This window comes from Ptychodera flava, chromosome 3 (assembly GCF_041260155.1).
Source record: "Ptychodera flava strain L36383 chromosome 3, AS_Pfla_20210202, whole genome shotgun sequence".
NCBI lineage: Eukaryota > Metazoa > Hemichordata > Enteropneusta > Ptychoderidae > Ptychodera > Ptychodera flava.
The window spans coordinates 23,824,478-23,840,890 of record NC_091930.1 but is presented as its reverse complement, the minus strand read 5'-3'; the positions used below and the strand labels follow the sequence as shown (position 1 = coordinate 23,840,890).

The window sequence follows — 16,413 nt, the reverse complement described above, 5'->3', positions numbered from 1 at the left end:
ATATATTCTCTACAATCAATGCCGTTTGACCAAGTAACATTTTGACGATAAGCTTTGCAAGAATATTTTGACGAGCAATCCTGTTTACGATATCCAGTTCTTTGCTGCAAAATAGTATATATTCGTAACGGGCAGTTCAAAAGCTTACAAGCTGCAACAGTTGCTGTGCCGCCGACAGGACTTAGAGCTTACAGGTGGATTTGTTTTCGTCTCGCTTGTACCTCCGTATAGGCTTGCCCGACGACTATTGGCATAGAAATATCAAAACGCAGTAAAATCAAAAATAAACTTCTGCATACACGTCACATTAGTGTTGAGGTGATCGCGAGCTCGAAGTAATATACTTTGGCAACTGTTGAGAACATTCTAAGAGAACGTTATTACTGCATACCACGTACTCCCGAGAAAAGCCAAACCGCTCCTGGCTCTATGACTAACCATGGAGGTAGACGAGAACTTTACCTCCTTGAACTGACGTAAACGTGACCTAAAAACAAAGCCACGGAGGTTCCATTTAAAGTAGTTTTCTGCAACGTTATCAACCGATGCGCGATGGTCAGCTTTTAGCCCTGCGGCCGGTATGGGTCAAGAATGCTCGGCTATGACTACGCCGTCGCGTATTATAGCCCTGCCTAGCCCTGCGTACCGTGCTGTGTGTTTCCGGCGTTATTGCGCCGAGAAAACAGCACGGTAAGCAGGACTGAGCCCCACCACACAGAGCGCACAAGCACGTGTGCAGACGTCAAAGAAGTAGCCGAGGCCCTTCTTTTATTGTACATGTGGTCTTTGGTCCTTGCAAACTTTGCAGCCACTTAACTCATTGCATGGTGATTTGTGTTCGTCCACAGTGTTTTCCCTCTATTGTGGTGCAGTAACATAGTGAACAGAACATGTTCACAAAGGTCCACACAGCATCGTACCTATGGTGTATCAGGAAAACCATAGACCCTCGTTTCTCGAGGGTCTATAGGAAAGTTTAAGGATTGTTTTTTTTTCTGTACAGAGGAATTGAATGCATATAATTAGCGCCGAGTTAAAGCTTGTGGGAACTTTTTAGAAAACACAAACGGATCCTGAAGCATTTCCTCCAGTATTAACAATCCGTGTAGGCACAGACCTTGTCCATGATGTAGGGAACGTTTTTTACTCCATGGATCCACTATGTGGATTGGTGGGACACCATGGAATTTACTTTTCTTTTCTCGGCCGTACCACGTGTGTTGCAAATTTGATTGTATTTTTATCTTTACAGGACTGATATGACCGTCACCAACTTGAACAATTTGATGTCGATTTGTTGCAATTCACACCCCCCATCCCGGCGGCTTCTCTCTATTATCGTTGCGGACCATCCGAGTTGTAGCGTGGCGATTGAGTCATTTATTCACATCACGGTGAAAACGTATGACCGAAGTTCTAATTTTTCGACTGCTATATTGTACAAAATAATCAACGCATCAATGTAGATGAATGTTCAGTTCTAATGTATATTACACAATTTCTGTATCGTTGCTGTTTTGTAGCGTCTGACGTGAATCCAGATACCAGTAAAGGGTGTTTTGAAATTTTGCGGAACAAGCATGGGTATCCAGCTTTTCCTGTGAGTTCCAAAAGTGCGTACCGGGTTCATAAAAGAGCCCCGCTTTTCACGGGCTTGCATGATGAACAAAACACGCCCCGCTTTTCCGGGATTTCGGGAACACGCTTTGGTATCCATTGTCCATGAAAGTTATACCCGAGAGTATCGCAATCAGGTTTATAACCCCTTTGTCTTTGAAGAGCAAATGTGGCACCGAATGCGAATCAATTTGCAGGCTGGTGAGTCGAGTAATGTAACCTAGAGTGTAACAATTACAGTTGCATCGCACCGTCTTTGATGTCAGTGTTAGCGAAGCAGCATGCCACAGCGCATGCCTGCACTAAAACGAAAATAGGAAATAGATTGCATTTCTTTTTTCCACTTTACGTCGGGTTGTTGAATGAATAATAAGGTTGTTTTATATATCCTTGAAGCAATCTTTGGTCACAATTTGGGTCGCCTAGTTACTTGACTGGGGATTTTTGTCATCTAAAATCATAGAAAATGACAGATTTGTCCCTTTAATTCATACCTACGCAATAAATCATACGTATTTCAATGTGAAGGGAAGGAAATCTCTCTAATAAATTTATTTAAGGTTAAGTCTTCATAATCTGCTCAGTGTTTTTAATGCCTTTCAGAGGCAAAGTCTACCTGCGCGATAAATAAAGTCAATGGCGCATATTATACGCTATTTATGTCGTCGTATTTTATCATTTTAACAACTCCTTGACTCCTAACAATCAACCATAATAAAATTCCGCGAGGCAAAAATCTTTCGGATTTAGAATATGCCCTCTTAATACGACATTTCGAAAAATTTTCATTGGCGGGTTATATTGTGAGATAAACAACATGGAATATTTCATCTAGCAAAAAAAAAAATACATACAATAAGATGTTATTGCCGTTCATATTAATTTCACTCGTTACAAATGAATCCAAGTTCAAAATCAATGTTTCACTCCTCAGTAACTAACGTTGAATGCGAGCCACTGACTTTACAATAACACACAGACATAGATGCTCCCAAGCAGCACTAGATTCTAATTTCCACTCGTAACTGAACAAGGAGATAGGACTGCATTATCTCACGTCCAATGATATTCAACTGTACTCTCATGCACTGGCGTTAATAGTAACACAGTTTAATTGAAACTAACCCTCCTTTCATACGGTAATGTCTATCCAATCGCTAGTGTTCAAACACAAGTCATATCTCCTCTGACACGCACACATTTGAAATTTAATGTTCGTATTCGAATATAGTATTATTATTATTGCTATTTTCAGATTTTTCAGTGAAAACATTGCATGGCATTTAGGTGTTAGAGCTGAAAAACATAAGCCAACAACGGCATGTCTAAATAAGCAACCTACCTGGCAAGCGCATTGCGGTAAATGTTACCAGCAAAACAAGTGGATTCACCATTTTCAGGATTCCTTTCTTCTTACTGCAACAACTAGATCATATCCACTTCTTCATACCAACACAAAAATGTGTGGTATTGTTGATGTATTATCTTACGAAGGAGAATATCGTGGTTGGTTGCTTAGGTTTTTCAAGTCAGGGATAAATGTATAATCTGAAGCGTATTTGGTACATTTGCCATACTTTAGGAAGTGAACGCTAGATGGCGTAGTTGGCATAGCTTCGGTGAAATGTACACTTGATAACTAGACAGCGTCATGCCATATACATAATATCAAAAGCAGGTAGCTTTTGTAAGCATAAGGGTTGTATTGCTTGTAAACGTATGTTGGCCTGTGAAACAAATGATCACAATATTACAATTTAAAGAAGTGAGGAGCATAAGTTTAGTGTGCTAAAACTAGGAACATCGAATTATTGGATGTAATTTGATATATCCACAATTTCTGCGATTTTTCTATTACAAGAAATCATTGACTGTTTTACATAATTATATTTTACATCAAAATGATTACACAACAAACATTCCATGAGCATGCATATCTGGTAGAGATATGAAGTATCATTTTCGATCGAGTCAATTAATAACTCAGGATCTTTCTTCCACTTCATATTATTTTCCAGACGGATGCAAGTAGCTTAATGTGAATAGAATACAATCACTGAAACTGACTCAGCCTGAGAGGCAAGCATGGTATCAACAAAGATATTGAGGTCTGCCTGCTTTCTGCGAAGTATACTGATATGTTGCTTTTTTATTTTAGGTAAATTATGTTTTATGTTTTTAATTTTGCGAACTTGAATAATGTCTGAAACATTCACTCTTATCTCCACAATAAACGTGACTAGTGACATACAAAGTCTGTGTTTTTGATAACTGTATTTGGCAAAAAATCAATGGCAATCGGGGAGATAAACATATCTTAATAAGATACTAATTGGCAGGGTTGAATAGAGATAAGTCATCAACGTTTTTTCGCGCAATAAAGATGAGGAGTTGACCCAATTTAATCGTTAAGAGAAGTTTTTATTGTTAATAATGATTTACATAATTGTATATATTAGTGATCAATAATAAAGTTTTAAAACGGGTGTGTTTTTAATTCCTGGAAGAACCTTTCGTCTCTTTTACTGACTGTAAGTCTGTTTTATGTATGATTTCCGTCTTGAAAGATAATCTATTTGCATATCCATCTTTCAAATATAAAAACATATATCGTCCAAATCGACTCATTTGGCGTATAACCAAACTTTACTATACTATTACATTTACATCTAATTCCGATTTCTATAAACCTACCCCCTTGCATGTATACCTTTCGAGCATATCAACCACAAATCACAGAATTGATTGACCAATTGGATATGAGGAGCCTTACGAAATAAGAAAATTTAGTAAAGTTAATTAAAAAATATGAATTCAAAAGTATTGTTTATTTGTACGATATCCGATATGAATGTGTACAAAATAGATCGCTAGCCTTCGCATAATTGTCTTGACTATCGGACATAACGAATACATATTATTTATCCTTTTTGGTTGAGTACATTTAATGTTTGTATACCATCAGGAGTCACGTGCATGATCACCGTGTCGCCCAGTGACACACTAGTGATATATGGTGATAGCACTCAACTGAACTGTAGTTACGTGGAGGAACGGACGTCTGCTACTTGGTATAAGGGGGATCCTCAAGTCCGCCTTACCTTAGGGAGGATATCAGAATATCCTGAATTGTATGAAGTTGTAGGGAACGAGGACATGTTTGAATATAATCTTCGTATCCTGAATGCAACTGAGGAGTCAAATGATTTATATGAATGCACAGATATAGATCTACCTGAAAACTCAGAGAAAGCATACATTTATGTGATTGGTGAGTAGAATTGAGATCTTGTGTTTATTGCTATTGTTGGGAGGAGAGAGAGAGAGAGAGAGAGAGAGAGGAGAGAGAGAGAGAGAGAGAGAGAGAGAGAGAGAGAGAGAGAGAGAGAGAGAGAGAGAGAGAGTTAGTCTGTGTCTGTGTCTGTGTGTGTCTCTGTGTTTAACAGAAAACTGTTGCTTCTGCCAATTAAGTGCAGAACATTGTTACTCAAGTGTGGTTTAAAACACAGAAACAGTGAGTAACGACGCCATGATTATTTGCTCAAGCTTAAGTGTTGCCCTAATTTGTAAGACGTGCTTTTAATTCTTTGTCGCAAATATGGAGATATGTTCCCCTTTTTTGATCGCCCGCAGCAAATAGGCCTCTTTGCCTCAGCAATACTGGCTTTACTGTTATTACTGGAGAAAACGCCGACCTCACTTGCTCAACTGAACTTGGTGATAGTGCCCCTGGGGCCCTAGTTTGGTACAAGGACAATGAGGAAAGTTCTCGAATCAGCGGAAACGTGAACAGTGGAGAAAAACTCTGTACAAAGACGACAACGGAGCGGTATTCAATTGTCAACTAGAACACTTCTCCCTGCCTCCATGGAAATGGGATCAGCTAAGTTGTGAAGATTACATTATCATGAATGTCCAATGTTAGTTCCTTGTTTTAACATAGTTGCATAGACTATCTTACAATTACAATCATGCTGCAGTCGACATTGTCAACGAATAAATACAAAAAGGAACAAAGAGCTACAAATAACTCATATGATATAAGAGTTTGCCGTATTTTAGCCCACGTTTTCACTCGTTACACTATTGAGCAGTGATAGAATGCAGTCCAACGTATATTTTCAGATCCACCCGATATCAATATAACAGACGAAAACGGATCTATTCTCACTGAAACAACAATCGAGGGGGCCTCATACTCTGCACGGTGCAACGTTGATGCAAATCCAACCGACAATCTAAACTTGAAATGGGAGTTCCAAGATAATACGATATATAATGGTGCTTTGCTGGAACTTCAACAGGTCAATAGAGATCAAGCTGGCATCTACAATTGCGTCGCTGAAAATATGTTTTATGATGGCACAAAAGGATATGGAAGCCAATCTATTGACATCGATGTGCAGTGTAAGATTTTACCCCTTTATACGAGATGATAAAGAAAATTATCCTGAAACATGAAGATATTTTTCGTGTCATTCAGTCAGGGCTAGTAGATGCCTAAGTTGATTAACAGGTTAATGTGTCTAGAAGAAATCCACACCTACGTATGATATACATTTCAGAAAGAGGACAGGAAATTAAAAGATAGATATTCATGCTATAGTCGTATCTTTTGATTTTAGTCCCGCCTTCTGTTGAAGTAATGTTATCTGATGCTGTTGCCAAAGAGGGCACATCACTGACTCTGGCGTGTAACGTGATCGATTCCAACCCAGTGGACGTAGATTTTTCGTGGATTCTCGCTGACGGCACCGAGTACGACGAGGCTGTTGTCGATATCGTCGCCGTAACAAGGGAATTAAATGGAAATCAAAGCTGTTCAGCTACAAATACATTCTACGATGGATCGCATGGAATGGGAATGAATATTATACACTTAGATGTACAGTGTAAGTCAGCCAGTATAATAAATTATTGCATTGGCAGAACCGGCAATTTGCATTCTTAAACTAGACATGTTGTGCCTGTTCACTACTTTGAAGAGAGAGAGAGAGAGGAGGAGAGAGAGAGAGAGAGGAGAGAGAGAGAGAGAGAGAGAGAGAGAGAGAGAGAGAGAGAGAGAGAGAGGGAGAGGGAGAGAGAGAGCTGAGAAGAGCAAAGACGATTAAGCAAACTGATGACAATTACTGTCGTTTTGTGTTTGGCAATCATTCTGGATATGACACTGTTTTTATGAGAGGACTCATGAGTGTCAATAATGTATCGGTACATTTTGTAAATTTAGTTTGATCATTATTATGTCTGTTAGAGAATAGTGCATTTTTACTGGCAGAATTTGATCAAATTCTCTCGCTCTCTCATTCAGATATTGCAACCATTAATATGTCTGTACAGCCATCAAACGAGGTGATGAAAAGTAGCTTCGTTAGGATCACTTGCACAGTCTTGGATGGAAATCCCAATCCATACAAGCTAAAACTGACCTTGACCGCAATGAAATTATTGAAGTTGAGGGACTTGAGCTTGTACATGAAATACATGGTATTGAAGCAAGCACCGCTGGTTACTACATGTGTCAGGCAGTGACACTCTTTTTGATGATAGTGAAGGATACTCTGAGGTTGGACAAGACGTTGTGATGAAAGGTAAATTTAAATAGTTTGCTGTTTCTGGCTGTCCGCTTACCAATCTCTCTCTCTCTCTCTCTCTCTCTCTCTCTCTCTCTCTCTCTCTCTTCTCTCTCTCTCTCTCTCTCTCTCTCTCTCTCTCTCCTTTCTTAGAATATTAATATGTACTGTATCGCCCTTCATAATGTTTCTGCCAACTAATTTTATTTTTGTCCTGTACCGTTTACCGTTCCTTCTATTACAGTTTGTCCCACTACTTCCAACACCGGCACGATTTTGTTCATAGTATCACTAGTTGTGTTTGTTCCAGTAGCAGCGTTGATAGGGTCCTACTGTCCAGCGTTTATTGGAAGAGCAAAACTACAAGACATGGTAGGTTTACATTACATTTCAACGACTTTTGTATGATAGCGAAATGCATTGCAACGAACATCAATCAGTCTGTTTTGTCAAATGATTGCGAAATAAGAAAATGAACGTCTGTAGGAACAGCCCAAAGTCCATGACAGGCTCGCTGCGTTAGAAAGACGTTGTTACGTTATTTTTATCTCTGCTTACCTAAGAAGCCATCAGGTTTTGTGTTAGAGATATAGCGGCAATTCATTTACACAAGAAGTTCATGCAGTGTTTTGCTGAAACATTTATGTTCGCTAATCTTTAATCTCCATAAGTCAACGCCGAAATCAGTGTTAGTAATATTTCTTGTTACCTCCATAAAGACTGCAGTAAAAATGCCGTTGACGAAAACTAGAGATTACGGAAATTCATCACCATAATGATAATCATCATAACTTTGTATTTATTCTTCTTGAAACGCAAGAGTAAACACAAACACCGTACCACAATGGACCTCAAAGAGGTAAGTGTGCGTAAATGTGCATTTGTACTAGTGATGATAACGGTATTGGTTAACAAGTAACTAATGACTCACTGTCTCTGTGGAGTAAATTTTTCGTCAAAGGGGATTTTGTCATTTGACAATCGGAACGTCTCTTTGTATTTTTCTACCTGAGTTCAGAAACCACGGTCGCGTTTTATCAGTGTAAGGGTGAGTTAATTGAACATCGTACTTTCACTTCATTCGCTGTATCTTTTGCTTCCATTTTTATCAAAGGGTGAAGATGAACACTACACATCGATCTCACCTCGCGTAGAGAGCGAATCGGTGTATATGAAACTCACGAAAAGGACGTCGCTGGAAATCTCGTCTGAGTTCCTGTGCCTAAAAAGAGACGTTAGCTGAGAGCGCCTTTGGAAGAGTTGTCAAGGCCGAGGCGAGGAACATTGCTGGCAGGGAAGGAACCACGAATGTCGTTGTGAAGATGTTGACAGGTAGATATACTCACTCATACTGCAAGAACAATTTACAACAGATGTTTCGCTATAAACATTGTATCATTGCTGTTTCAATGACAGTCAAAATGAAGATCTACTTTACTATTAGTGTTTTAATCTCTGTTTTTTTCGTCATTTAGGTAATCCTCTCGATGCTGAGAAGAGGGCCTTTATGAGAGAGTTAGATCTAATGAAAACCATCAGATCACATCCGAATGTCGTATCTTTACTAGGCTGTTGTACGGAACAGGGTAAGAGAACTGGTATTTCACGAAAGACGCACTGTAATGTTGACAATTCGAGAACTATAAAGCTTACCTGCTTGATTCTTAAGCCCCCGTCATTGATCAACATTAAAACGTCTAAATTTCGACCACATGCTGTCTTGCATGGATTTAGAAAAATCTTGTTGGGAATCTTTCTTTTTTTGATAACTTTTGTAAATTAAAGTCTCAAATCTTGCTTGGAAATTTCTCGTCAGTGTGCATTAATCTGTCATTTATATCCGCAATAACGTTTACTTTCATTCTTGACGCTACTGCAAGTTCACCTGTGTTTTTGCCCGTTGTGCTTTTGCGCACCGTATATGAGTAAGGTAGATGTTTGTTCGTTATGTATAATATGTAAGTTAAATACAAGTTTTGTGCTTTCGTCACGTGGCCGGAGTTGCGATGAGTTTTGTGAACGTTATTTATTTTAATGTGAAGGAAAATCTTAATTACCAATCAAAATATCCGGCCACCTAATAGATCAGACCACAAAACTCGCATACTATTGATAATTTTATTGTAGAACCATTGTACATCGTATTGGAATTTATGGAAGGAGGCAATCTGCAATTTTATTTGCGAAACCATAGATCTGCACTCGGAGATGCCTATGCCAACTTGCGCAGTGACAGTATGACCCCGACAAATAGTGCCCTCATGAACTTTGCATACCAGACGTCTTCGGGATGGAATTCTGTCATCCAATGAGGTACCGCAGTAGCTGTAATTAGAATACTTGAATTTAAAGAAAGTAATAAGACAACAATATCAGAAATAGATTGTGTAATTTCAAAGACTTTTAGGCCAAGGGAGCGTTCCTTATATTATAAACAGGCAGACGATGACTTGAATGTTTGACACACGATTAGAAGTAATTTGGGGTAATTTGATGGTGAAGTAGTGTCGATTTAATCTTGAAATGTAATATCATCTGCTTTTCTTTTTAAGTTCACATTTGTGTTTATGAGTAGTGTGTAAAATTGCAACATTCGGCTATAGCGCACCTAACAATTTTGATAAATTTGAATAATATGAAGATCCAATTCTCCCTAATTAATCCAAGTTTTATTTACCAGCAAAGATATCGCCCTCTGACCGAATCCGTAATATGTTCCCACTATTAATTGGCATATAATCGGACATTTAGGCATTCCTTATTATCTTCGATGGGCATGGTGTACCCATATATAGTAACATGGGGTGAAAGGAGAAGAATAAAACAAACCTAAATCAAAATCAAAACAATAAAAATTTTACAATAATGTTGTTTACATTAAAGCTCTTTATACACGTCAGAAAGCACTGACTGTTCAAAGTGCCTTCAACTTTGAATGTATCATTCACAGTGCATACACCGGAACATAGCGGCCAGAAACATCGTGCTAGACAAACATAAAGTTTGCAAAATCTCTGACTTCGCGTTGGCAAGTAATGTGGTTGAGAAACTCCAATACGAACGCAAGACGGAGGTAAGAATACCCATACACAACGAAGAGGGTGCGTTACATTCAAATTTTATTTTGTTTTTGTAGTGGACAGTGGCTGCTCGCTTCATGCGTTTATTTATGATATGACTATAACTATGTCAGACTCTCAGTAATACTTTCCTTTCTAAAACTTGATGTGATCTTGATAAGTACGAAAAATAGAAAACCCGACGTAAGGTTACTGTTGCATCTGTTAACCAACTTTTCATTCAATCACTGTTTTCTTTCATCTAGGGTAAATCACCCATTCGTTGGATGGCTATTGAGTCTCTATTCGATGGTACATTCACGACAAAAAGTGATGTCTGGTCCTTTGGAGTTGTCTTATGGGAAATTGTCATGATGGGTAAGTTATAATTCTTGCGCGTCAGCTACCACAGTCCATGGCTGAATAAATCTGCATTTTAGCTTTAAAAGATTAGTTGACTGTGTGTTTATAGATCCTAACTAATTACAATCGAGTCGATATAGCTCCCGCATAAATTGAATAAATTACACATTCTATTTTATCATCTCTTAAATCATCGAGTGCTGTAATGCAGAGATTTTCAATTCTCGTCTTAAACAGTAATTTTTTATTGATCTGTATATACTCTAACAGGCAACAAACCTTATCAGGGAATGTCGGAACAAGAAGTGACGTCATCATTACGGGAAGTTTATCGAATGCCAAAACCTTCGCACTGTGAAAAGGAGCTGTAAGATTCTTGTTTCACTGTAACTGTATATTTTGATGGGGATCTGCGTCTCTAGAATCACCGCATTTTAACATTTATCAAAATATTTGAACGGTTTACCGATGTGCAGGTAATATCCAGAGAGAAGCATGGTTTATGTTTCACAGCCACAAAAATATTTTGATAGAAGAAATAACTAATCGTGTTATTGCGTAACCATTTTAACCATCCACGTAATATAAAATGAAATTATATCGTTACATAAATTATGTTTGTATGAAGGTATCCATAATCCTGAGCTGTTGGGACGAAGATCCAGAGAAAAGACCAACTTCGCCGAATTGACGGCGATTCTGCGGAAAATGGCCAATGATGGGAAGGTAAGAAGAACAAGATCAACCAGAAGAGAAAAAAAGTAGACAAATCTAACCGATAATGTATTGAACTGACGATAATAGATTAGTGATAGAAAGAGAAAATTAAACAGAATACCAAACGTATTGTGTACAGAGAGTAGTGTTGCAGTTTGCCATGAAATATTATTGTCGTCCATATCAATGATCAGTTTCGTCACTTCCACAAGCGTTTTATATCCTAGTTTCACATATGTTTTAAATGTAAGCCAGCGCTATTCGTAACATGAGATTTACAATTGTTCTCCCCTCTACTGTTTTTGTAGGCCTACATTAATGTAATGGACATAAACTTGGCAGATGATGACTAACAACGAAATTGTTGCTGAAGGAGTATGAACCAACGTCGTCTGCATATCTCACTACCAACATAGCTAGGAGGATGGCGAACTAAACTTCCCTTATTGAAACTGGCAGATGTTCATACTTTTCACATATTGAAAGCATACGTAGCGTAATCAAATGGCTCAATGTATGCTTTTCACTTTATGTCTGTATTCACCACCCGTTAACATTTTTATTTGTAGGACAGCGATAACGTTTAACTAGGGTTTCCAATTTTCACCTTTACGAATGACGTCTCTTTTTAGTAGTCGGAATATGAAATTGTTGCACAGGAATAACGTCATTATTGAGAATCTTCACATCATTACTTTTTTTTAAATTAACCAGGATTTCAAAATCGTGTTCAAAATAATAAAGATTTTAGTCATTTTTGTAACTATACTATTTTAACAAAACGTTCGCTTAAATTTTTTATTATTTTGATAGAACACACTTTTTATTCAGTCTCCAAATTTCCTGAGGTCGTTCATTGATACATATATAGCAATCTACTCGGTGAGGAAATGCAATTAAGCTAATCAAAATACGGTCTTTTTATTTCAATGTAAATCAAAGAATATTATATGAAATGAGAAATGTCAAAAGTTACATGTTCGTTGGGTTTTCTTGGAATTATATTTTATGCAGCAAATAATCCTGATATAATCTAGGAATCTACTTTCTCTCGCTTAGTGAAAGTGTTTTCACATTATTTGTCACTGATTGTACAAAAAATTAATTTCAGTTGCGTAATGAAAATGATTTAACTTTTTGGTTACTGGTTCCACAAAGAAACTCTTGTAGTATTAGGGAATATCGGTGCAAGCTAATACCTGTTAAATAACATTTCATATTGCATGTTAATATAACTATATTCGCTGTAAATGAAAAGACACATTTGTTAAACGCTATTTCTTCAAAATCAACGACATCGGTGCAATAGTGCCTATATAGATTGTAACGTTGCATGAATGCCAATTTAACTCGTCCGACTGCCCACGTGAGACGCAAAGCACACATTTACAAATGGCGGTAAAGATATATCATGTGTACCTGGATAATGCATAATAAATATGCGCAATGGCATATTCAATCTTGTATACATTTCTCGATTCTCTGTTTAAGCAGCTCGTCAAAATACATGTCAGACAAGTCATCGCTGATGACACAGACGATTCCTTAAAGATATAACCTTTCATCTATTGTTCTGGGAAAAAATCAAATTAAAAAATAAATCTCGCATCATATAAGAGGATGTATGAGCAGTTTAGTTGTGCATGCAACGTTAAAGTTAGTCGATTGAATTTTATGTGCATGTACATCAAAGTCGATTGACAAGCTAGTTAGAGAGCTATCATACCTTTCAAAAACCACAAATCTCTAAGATTATGTTTCTCTCGTAAAAAACAATCGGAAGTCTAATACTAGACTTGCTCAAAGTCTGTTGGGATATGAGTATCAAAATATATGGTAAATTTGATGTCTAAACGTCAGAAGAACGTCGCGCCTAATAGAACACTGCTGCGTAGATCTTGGAGTCATCGCAATGGCACACTCTTGGTCAGCCTGTAACTCAGCTGCCAATAAACCATGCGAGTGGGGACCAGTCAAGTCTACTGGAAGTGTGGTTGGAAAATATTTTCCGTGTTTAATTGTATTAAGGAAACCAATAATGAAGGCATTCATCGATGTCAAATGATTTCTTGTCAATCAAGGGGCGTGTTCTCCTAGAGACAGGTACCTCGATATTCCCAATTACCTCAGGCCGAGCGTTACGATAATGTATTTATCGTAACATAAGGCAACTGTAGTGGGCGCTATAGCTCAAATAAACAATACACCGCATGCTCATGCTGCTTGATTTAAAAATCATACGAAAAATAATTTACAAAAATGGAAAATCTGGCGGGGAAATGGCTTAAAATACTTTTTGACTCTTATGAAAATTACTTAATAAGAGGCTAATCGGGCAGGCTGCTATTTTAAGGAGTATATATGACAAAGAAAGGGGGAAAGTTTGATATCAAAAAAGTGATAAAATTGACTGAAAGCCGAGTTCTGTATTTTTATGCTGATGTAATTGATAAACGGAATATTATCATGAATTGATTGAGTCTTAAGATAGATTATTTTACAAGAAATCCTGTATAACGATAAATTGGTAACAAGCTAGTGAACTAGATTTTATCCTGATAATATAATGACTGGGTAATTTTCAGAACCGTGGACGGGAAACAAGAGGAACAAATACATTGATTGAGGCTGTCTGATCAAAGGACATGCTACGAGTAGAGAATGTCAATTTGAGAATAAACAAATACTTGAAATGCAATGAAACTGTTCGAAAACTTCTTCAGACTTCATCTCTTTCAATCCGACTTTTGCACACGGAACTATGCATCATTAAGGCTTTTCCCATTGCATCATTCATTCATTCATTCATTCATTCATTATTTCATTATTTCATTATTTCATTCATTCATTATTTCATTCATTCATTATTTCATTCATTATTTCATTCATTATTTCATTCATTCATTCATTCAGCTTCTGGGTTCACGTCACACCAGCTTGGTCAATCCCACCTTCATCTCCTTTCTTCACCTCTCTCTTTCCCTTTCGCTCAAGTGTCCTGGATTTTGATCCATCCTAACCCCTATTCCTCGGGAATTCCACTCCCTTTAACCACATTTCAGCCTCGCAGGATGGATTCACTGTAAGGTCATCCAGACTTTGGCCCAAAGTCACCAACCAGCGGCTGCTTGACTGTAGGGACTTTTCCCCATATGTTTGCTAAACATTTTTATTGTAGGCTATTTCGCTATTTTTATGAATTGTTTTAGTATAGTAAATTTTATAGTATTAAGCCTTTAATTGTTTGTAATTTGCTGAGGGCAATTTTAACTTCATAACATGAATAGTAATGTGTCTTTTTATTGCTTCATATTAGCCGATTTCATATTGTGCATTTATTTTACCATTTTTCTTGGCGTTTCTGTTCTCCTTTTTGGCAATAAAGCCTCTTCATTTTCCCTCAACTTAGCGGTGGCTTATTCATGTTCATTTTATCAAAATGCTGAAAGTCTCTTAGGACCAGAAAAGCTGGAAATTTTCAAAGTTCACATCAGCAATATCGGATGTGACTTCATTGCAATCACGGAAACCTAGCTCCATACTGATATACCCGATAACGAAATAGAAAGTTACCCTATTAACTCTGTACCATGCCTCAACACCAAAAAGTACACGAAAATTACTAACATAAAATTAAATAATAAATGGAAGGGGTCGACATCATAAGATGACACAGAAACAGGGAACAAAATAAATATATCAGCAAAGTATAGATAAGCAAAGTAATATTTGATACACACAGCAACGGCGAATGTATGTGTCTAAAACCGGGGTTAAATATATGCATGGTCAACCATTCATTCTGAACCTTTCAACATGTCAAACAATATAAGTATTGTCTCTTGTCACAAAATGAATGATAAATGGCCGACTTTGTCCATTTGATGTGAAGTGTCACTCCATGGATTTCCATCGTCGTTAGCCACGCATTTGATGTTATAGAATACAATTAATGCTGTGCCCTGGGAGGGCAACAACGTCAGTCTTCCTCGGACATAATCTCCACTCTACACTCCTCAAGCACAATGCTGAATTACCGGTATGCACTCTCTTAATTTGCATCCATACTCATGTTTAATTAAAATTATGCATAATTATCAAATTTACCAATTCTTTCAACTGACCATTGTTTACACTCAAATTCCCCTCAAAAATGTTGAATTTCCACTATGAAATCTGTGTAAATGTACATGTTATAATTAAAACTGTGAATAATTGTCAGCGTTACCAAATGTTAAAAGTGATTTTGTTTGACATTCAAAAACGCCTTAACCGACATACATATAAATGAAAGATAGTTCTGGCCTAAACTGTATTACCTTAGATGTTCGATGAATTACATGTTTTAATTTCGGTAGAATCAACTACATTTTCAGGCACTGTCATAGTGCCCTCAGGAGCAAAGTTTAGTTTTCCTTCTTTTTGTCTGCAAACTGATGACTTATCTCATAGCGTTTAACCTATGTTTCGAAAATCAACTCTGCCCTGCCATTACATGATGACCTCCTGATAATAGTACCAGATAAACGCCGTACCTTGAAAGGTTACTCGGCTGATTTTTTTTGAAGGACTTTTCCGCGTTCCAGAGTAACCATTAGTAGCCTAGAGGCTGTGCGCATTGACCTGAGCGGAGTCAAACATTGTGCGTTATGTTGAAGAGAAAGGTGCAGATGACCTGATATTTGCTTACATGGTCGTACATTCAAATCTTTCAGATAAGCAAAGACTGAGAGATATCTGGTCACAAGTTAATTCAGCTATAATAGATTCTTGTAAGCTAATCTGCCTTGTCTTTATTAATATTTATTGATAATACCTTCATATTTGATAAACAAATCTGGTGTAATTGCCCAATACATTTTAATTGCGACTTTATGTCAATTGCAACACTAAGCCTGTCGATGTATCGAAGTAAATCAAAGCGGAAAGAGAAATACGGTTGATAACTCCAATATTTTGGTAGGGTAGGAAGTAGAAAGAGTATACTATATTTTAGTCTGGTGCCGAAACCCTGCTTTTTGGTCGAACCAAAACATTTCGGCCCCACAATAGTTCTCGATGGTTTCTGTATCTTCAAAGCCTACTGA

The 16,413-nt window shown here is 37.4% G+C and overlaps 1 protein-coding gene across 1 annotated transcript in view; it reads left to right on the top strand.

Annotated features, from left to right (window-relative positions):
* Positions 1–12,784, top strand: part of LOC139125733 (myelin-associated glycoprotein-like) — a 29,548-nt gene extending 16,764 nt beyond the window's left edge. The window contains exons 2-17 of the mRNA XM_070691835.1: positions 3,636–3,775; positions 4,583–4,888; positions 5,251–5,537; positions 5,743–6,024; positions 6,243–6,509; positions 6,926–7,205; positions 7,432–7,559; positions 8,008–8,046; positions 8,302–8,519; positions 8,663–8,773; positions 9,315–9,500; positions 10,138–10,260; positions 10,513–10,624; positions 10,880–10,976; positions 11,238–11,335; positions 11,635–12,784. Of these exons, the coding sequence (XP_070547936.1) occupies positions 5,525–5,537; positions 5,743–6,024; positions 6,243–6,509; positions 6,926–7,146 (783 nt within the window). The 5' untranslated portion in view covers positions 3,636–3,775; positions 4,583–4,888; positions 5,251–5,524 and the 3' untranslated portion in view covers positions 7,147–7,205; positions 7,432–7,559; positions 8,008–8,046; ... (6 more) ...; positions 11,238–11,335; positions 11,635–12,784. The remainder of the gene's footprint in view (positions 1–3,635; positions 3,776–4,582; positions 4,889–5,250; positions 5,538–5,742; positions 6,025–6,242; positions 6,510–6,925; positions 7,206–7,431; positions 7,560–8,007; positions 8,047–8,301; positions 8,520–8,662; positions 8,774–9,314; positions 9,501–10,137; positions 10,261–10,512; positions 10,625–10,879; positions 10,977–11,237; positions 11,336–11,634) is intronic.
* Positions 12,785–16,413: the final 3,629 nt, after the last annotated feature.